Genomic DNA, 7,356 nt, shown 5'->3' on the forward strand with positions numbered 1-7,356 from the left:
ACAGTAAGTGCGTCGAAACTCTGATAAGTGCCATTACTGGACCCCTACGTCTATCATCTCAACATCCATTTCTATCCCTCGTAGAGACTTTCAATGAACTCTTTCCACCCATTCGCTCACTCTGCCCAGCGTTTAATATTGGAATTCCTGTTTCACACTTAGTGGCTTATATAGCTGTTTTGCTCTGTTTCGGGGTAATGATTTAATCCTTGCTTAGGTAAAGATGTAGTAATTTGAGGTTTCCATGTTTCAGGTTTCTCCTGCACAAATAATACGCAGGTAAATTTTAAGAGAACTAGTTGAGGAAGATGGAGAGTAGTTTTAGATTATCGGTTAGTGTTTATTGGCTTTGCCTGATGAACTGTTAGTGACTGATATAACAGCATAATAATGCCCTTACATTGTAAATCATTATCATCTTTACAGTCCTCTCTAAAAGTCCTATGTTTGTTACTTAGAGCTGGCGGTGGAATAGTCTGACGAAGACCAAGGCTTATCACTAACAGTTGGTGGTGGAAGTCCTTTCAGCGGATCGTTACACCGCTTCCAGTACAAACAATTTCCCTCTTCCGAGAACTTTTAACTTAATGCGGCGCTAAGCAGTATGTCTTTTCTCAGGGAGTTACAAACTCACTTCACGTGCAATTTTTCTCTGTCGTTTCTGTGTTCTATTTACTTCCGTGCATATCCGTTTACAAGTGAGAAACGCCCTTTGAGTTTGCCTTTTCCGGTATCCTGTCAATGCACATTGGATTCACGCTGTCACCTTCGAATATGTTTGGGTCCACCAAACAATTGGGCGGTCCCGTTACTGTATGTCACAAACCACTGCAGCTTCTTCTTTGTAATAGTTGGACTTCATTGGAATAGCGTGCACTACTTTCAGAGGGCAAGTGCCTCCCAAGTTATTTCATATGCTTCACGAGAACAACCACAATCGGTGTCGGATGGTATTTGTAGAGTCACAGTATTACCAAGTAGCCACTGAAGATTTAGGTGGTGTCCCAGAAGACGACGAGCGTTTCCCTCGTAAAAATGCCGAGCTAGTTACACCACAAAATCAGATGCAACGCCGGTGAACCATTCAAGCAGGTATCGCCCCATAAAAAGTGCGAGCTGTGAGGGTCAATAGATTTAATTTACTGAACTTGCCCACATAACCGGAACATGTACGTATACATGACCATTACATAAAAAGTGGACACATCTGTAACTGCTGGGATAAACAGTATTAAATATACACGTAAATCGGAATTATATTTTGCATCGCGTTTGCCGTCATCTCCATTATTACTTGAACTCACACGCAACTGAAAAATTCGTACTGAAACATTAAACGCAAATAAGTACACACAACCGCATATTACAGCTGTGCCAAACGAACATTAATAATCAGACATCAATTATTTTTAAAATTGTTCTCCTTCTATCATAGTTAAAAGCAACAAACTGATAGTTACAGAATTATTCTCGTTATGTACATTGAATACACATATATGATTTTGTGTTCCATGTCTCTTACCGAGCTTTCTGTATTCTGCCAACAGGAGTGGACTCGCCAACACCATCCCGCTCACAGAAGAAGACTAGATGAGAAAACAGATCAGCTCGAGACAACTGCCGTGCCTCCAGCATCAGAACCCGCGACTACTGCCGAATCCCTATCTCAGCCCCCCGATATGCAGTTAGAGATGGATGCTAGACCACCAGCACCCTCAGTGGCATCTCTTGCAGACTGGCAGGACAAGCCAGCGGATGAGGAATTAGAGAGTTATGCTGAGCCACCACCAGCCTCAGTAGAAAGTACTGCACAATGGCCTGATGCGCCCCCTAATGAGAGGTTGGATAGATATTCTGAGCCACCACCAGACTCAGTAGAAAGTACTGCACAATGGCCTGATGAGCCCTATAATGAGAAGTTGGAAAGAGATTCTGAGCCACCACCAGACTCAGAAGAAAGTACTGCACAATGGCCTGATGAGCCGTATAATGAGAAGTTGGAAAGAGATTCTGAGCCACCACCAGACTCAGTAGAAAGTACTGCACAATGGCCTGATGAGCCCTATAATGAGAAGTTGGAAAGAGATTCTGAGCCACCACCAGACTCAGTAGAAAGTACTGCACAATGGCCTGATGAGCCCTATAATGAGAAGTTGGAAAGAGATTCTGAGCCACCACCAGACTCAGAAGAAAGTACTGCACAATGGCCCGATGAGCCCTACAATGAGAAGTTGGAAAGAGATTCTGAGCCACCACCAGACTCTGTAGAAAGTACTGCACAATGGCCTGATGAGCCCTATAATGAGAAGTTGGAAAGAGATTCTGAGCCACCACCAGACTCAGTAGAAAGTACTCCACAATGGCCTGATGGGCCCTCTAATGAAAAGTTCGATAGATATTCTGAGCCACAACCAGGCACAGTAGAAAGTACTGCACAATGGCCTGATGAGCCCTATAATAAGAAGTTCGAAAGAGTTTCTGAGCCACCACCAGACACAGTAGAAAGTACTGCACAATGGCCTGATGAGCCCTATAATGAGAAGTGGGAAAGAGATTCTGAGCCACCACCAGTCTCAGTAGAAAGTACTGCACAATGGCCTGATGAGCCCTATAATGAGAAGTTGGAAAGAGATTCTGAGCCACCACCAGACTCAGTAGAAAGTACTCCACAATGGCCTGATGGGCCCTCTAATGAAAAGTTCGATAGATATTCTGAGCCACAACCAGACACAGTAGAAAGTACTGCACAATGGCCTGATGGGCCCTGTAATGAGAAGTTGGAAAGAGATTCTGAGCCACCACCAGAATCAGTAGAAAGTACTGCACAATGGCCTGATGAGCCCTGTAATGAGAAGTTGGAAAGATATTTTGAGCCACCACCAGACTCAGTAGAAAGTACTGCACAATGGCCTGATGAGCCCTATAATGAGAAGTTGGAAAGAGATTCTGAGCCACCACCAGACTCAGTAGAAAGTACTGCACAATGGCCTGATGAGCCGTATAATGAGAAGTTGGAAAGAGATTCTGAGCCACCACCAGACTCAGTAGAAAGTACTGCACTATGGCCTGATGAGCCCCATAATGAGAAGTTGGAAAGAGATTCTGAGCCACCACCAGACTCAGTAGAAAGTACTGCACAATGGCCTGATGAGCCCTATAATGAGAAGTTAGAAAGAGATTCTGAGCCACCACCAGACTCAGTAGAAAGTACTGCACAATGGCCTGATGAGCCGTATAATAAGAAGTTGGAAAGAGATTCTGAGCCACCACCAGACTCAGTAGAAAGTACTGCACAATGGCCTGATGAGCCCTCTAATGAGAAGTTGGATAGAAATTTTGAGCCACCACCAGACTCAGTAGAAGGTACTGCACAATGGCCTAATGAGCCCTCTAATGAGAAATGGGAAAGAGATTCTGAGCCACCACCAGACTCATTAGAAAGTACTGCACCTTGGCCTGATGAGCCCTCTAATGAGAAGTTGGATATACATGATGAGCCCTCCAATATGCAATGTTTGGCAACCACCTCTATTTTTGCAGAATATTGTCGTTTGAGAGCATCTCTTAGTGTTGGCCTTATGAAACTAGCGCCCTTAAAAACAGGACCATTTCCGATCAAAACAGCCTTTATCGTTACAGGCCCACCGAAGAAGAGGGCCTTTACTGAACGGAAGGTGTGTCCTATTAAGGCAGCCTTCATAGTCACAGGCCCTCCAAAGATAAGAGCATTTACTCCAAAGAAGGTCTGTCCCATTAAAACGTCCTTTTGTGTTACTGAACCACCGAAGAAGAAGGCATTCACTTGTAAATTTCTTGTACCCAGTAAAACTCAAGTCTCTGGTTTTGATGTGACTAACAATGTAAAGTGCCCTTAAAAATTGGTTCATTCTCGATTTTAGCCTTGTCATGAAGAAAATTTTAATGTACGCTTTTTAGAAATTGTTTGAAATGAATTTGCAAATGTTTCGAATAAATCAAAATTTAAAGTGAACATTCGTTTGCTTTATTTACTCAGTTGTTGTAGCAATACAGCGAGGAAGATAATTTTTTTTTGCTTTTATTTCTTTGAATGACTGTTTTTGTGATGCTACTGGCTTGTATATTGCGCTAAGCTGCTATTTCGTCAGCACCCACACTTAACAAAATGAACACAACAGTGGTTATTAATTGCTAGCAGCAACCAACAAAACGTAAATTATAAAATTGGAATCTACAACCATCTTGGGGTTGTCTTCCTCACATTTGTTCACAAACAGCAAACGAGGGACAAGTCAGGGCACTGTGTGAGTAAAATACATTGACTGTAAAGACACAAACTCAAAATAGTGCAACATGAAAGTGTGTCTTCAGGGTCCACAGGAAATGAAACGATGTAGCAACCATCTTACAAACAAAGTAAATTCTTCTACCTAAGCCACTATCGACGAGACCAGTCATAAAATAGAATCTTAACACACGAAACACATTCAGTTCTTCATCTAAAACAGAGGTCAACTGGTCAGTGGGTTGCGGCCCTAATTGCTTGGTATAAAGCGCATTTAGTTACAGTTTGGCGTAGGAAAAGGTTTGCACTACAAGAACTGTACACAAGTTGGTCGTCCTGCCGAAGGAGGGACCCATGCGTCAAAGGACAGTTTCCTATCCGGAGGTGCGTTAAAAGTAGTTGCTGCCGTCGCTGTCGCCGTAAGGAGATGCGCCGCGGTCGTGTCGTCGGTTTCGCGGGCCTCAGCTTTTTCTCCAACGCTAACCACTCCTCCCACAGACCCACGAAGTTGTCTCTCAATGGCGAGGGAGCTGCATGGGCAGTGAGAGGACATTCAGATATTGTAATCTCCAGACAGGCATCATTAGCCGCTGCATATGTTGCGTTTGCCTAACTGAAAAGTAATTGCTTTTTTCTGTTTTTGAAGTACTGAATTTATCGAGGATTTCAAAGAGTATCTCTGGAAGTTTTGAGGGGTGCTGCCCCGGACGGACCTACAATAAAAATTAAAGTAAATTTAACGTGAGAGCTAATCACTACGACGTTTGCTGCTGGATCCACGTCAGCGCGGAATACGTAAACGACTGTAGCTACTTGCTGAATCCTAAACGTCAAATTGGAGTTCACTGCTGCAACGGCTCAGAACAGCGAGGACGAATGTGCAGCTGCAGTAGTTTTAAATGTATCCATTGGAACGAGAGATTTCATGACGATGACTGCATGACAATAAACGTAGGTTGAAGCTATAGTGAAGAAAGACGAATGCTTATGAAGCTCGTTAGTTTATTTACTTCATTTCGTATCCTTTCACATAGTGTTCATATTCTCGCGTCTCACTGCTAACAGATGCAATGAACTACTTTCCACGATTTCCTCCATACCACTAAGCAATCGTCAGCACTTCGGAAAGCGATCGCTGAGGAGGAACAATTTGATTTGACTGCCAGAGAAAGCAAATAGCGGTATTAACAGCCTTTATACAATGATCAGCCAGAACATTATGTCCACCAACCAACTGTCGACATAAAGCCGTCCAGGCGAGGAATGACTGCCAGTCAGACACAAACATGGTGCATGTATTACATGTACATGTATGCTGTCTGTGTGTAGAATGGGGAAGGCGGGCGATCTACCTAAATCTGACCGAAGGCACATTTTTAAAACCTCTGAGGCTCGGTTCAAATGATTCAAATGACTCTGAGATCATCAGTCCCCTAGAACTTAAAACCACGTAAACCTAACTAACTTAAGGACATGACATACATCCATGCCCGAGGCAGGATTCGAACCTGCGATCGTGGCGGTCGTGCGGTTCCAGACTGTAGCGCCTAGAACCGCCCCGCCATTGGGACCGGCTCTGAGGCTCGGTAAGAGCATTTTGGAAACTGGACAACTTGTTGGGTGTTCGAGGGGTGCTGTGTTGAATGTCTTCAACACGTGGCGAAACCAATATTAAACCACGTCCGGACGTCGTCGAGTTGGGCGTCCACCACTAATTGCAGTTGTCGGACGTCACAGGCTGGGTAGACGAATAAAACAGAACAGGTGGCGGAACTGACATTGGACTTCAATGCTAGGCAGAGTACAAGTATGTCTGAACACAGAGGACACCGAATATTCCTAACGATGGGGCCTCCTCAGCCGACGCCCCATGCATGTCTCAATGTTAACACCGTGACATCGACAGTTACAGCTGTAATGGACACCTGTCCATCGATACTTGACGTTACCGCAGTGGCAGAACTTTTCACGGTCTGATAAATCCCCAAACAGCGTCCCCAGACACTCTGGGATGATGATGGCATTGAAACAGAGGATGACACACACTGAAATACTAACCAACTTTTTCCAAAGCTGTTTCACACAGGAAGATCGCACTGCAGTTCTTTCTCTAAATCCTCGCACCAACTAAAAAATGGTTGACACAGGAATAAGTGCCCAAGGAATATAAAAGCAACTGAAATCACTCAACAGAGGGAAGTCCACTGTACCTGACGGGATACCAATACGATTCTACACAGAGTACGCGAAAGGACTTGTCCCCCTTCTAACAACCGTGTACCGCAAGTCTCCACAGGAACGGAAGGTTCCAATTGACTGGAAAAGAGCACAGGTAGTTCCAGTTTTCAAGAAGGGTCGTCGAGCAGATGCGCAAAACTATAGGCCTATGACATCGAACTGTTGTAGAATTTTAGAACATGCTCTTTGCTCGCGTATCACGTCATTTCTGGAAGCGCAGAATCTACTCTGTAGGAATCAACATGGATTCCGCAAAAAGCGATCGTGTGAGACCCAACTCGCTGTATTTGTTCACGAGACCCAGAAAGTATTAGATACATGCTCCCAGGTAGATGCCATTTTCCTTAAATTCCGGACGGCGTTCGATACAGTTCCGCACTGTCGCCTGATAAACAAAGTAAGAGCCTACGGAATATCAGACCACCTGTGTGGCTGGAATGAAGAGTTTATAGCAAACAGAACACAGCATGTTGTTCTCAATGGAGAGACATCCACATACGTTAAAGTAACCTCTGGCGTGACACAGGGGAGTGTTAAGGAACCATTACGTTTCACAATATATATAAATGACCTAGTAGATAGTGTCGGAGATTCCATGCGGCTTTCCGCGGATGATGCTGTAGTATACAGAGAAGTTGCAGCACTAGAAAATTGCAGCGAAATGCAGGAAGATCTGCAGCGGATAGGCACTTGGTGCAGGGAGTGGCAACTGACCCTTAACACAGACAAATGTAATGTATTGCGGATACATAAAAAGAAGGATCCTTTATTGTATGATTATATGATAGCGGAACACACATCGGTAGCAGTTACTTCTGTAAACTATCTGGGATTATGAGTACGTAACGATTTGT

General features: G+C 44.1%; 1 protein-coding gene across 1 annotated transcript; it reads left to right on the plus strand.

Annotated features, from left to right (window-relative positions):
• The first annotated feature begins 1,679 nt into the window (after positions 1 to 1,679).
• On the plus strand, positions 1,680 to 3,875 carry LOC126297863 (uncharacterized). Its single transcript, XM_049989189.1, has one exon. It carries the CDS (start codon positions 1,680 to 1,682, stop codon positions 3,873 to 3,875), a length of 2,196 nt encoding a protein of 731 aa, XP_049845146.1.
• Positions 3,876 to 7,356: the final 3,481 nt, after the last annotated feature.

Source organism: Schistocerca gregaria, chromosome 1 (genome assembly GCF_023897955.1).
Source record: "Schistocerca gregaria isolate iqSchGreg1 chromosome 1, iqSchGreg1.2, whole genome shotgun sequence".
Taxonomy (NCBI): Eukaryota; Metazoa; Arthropoda; class Insecta; order Orthoptera; family Acrididae; genus Schistocerca; species Schistocerca gregaria.

Bases quoted from the DNA above. Each gene is read 5' to 3' on its own strand.
- LOC126297863 (XM_049989189.1), top strand. From the start codon at position 1,680: ATGCAGTTAGAGATGGATGCTAGACCACCAGCACCCTCAGTGGCATCT.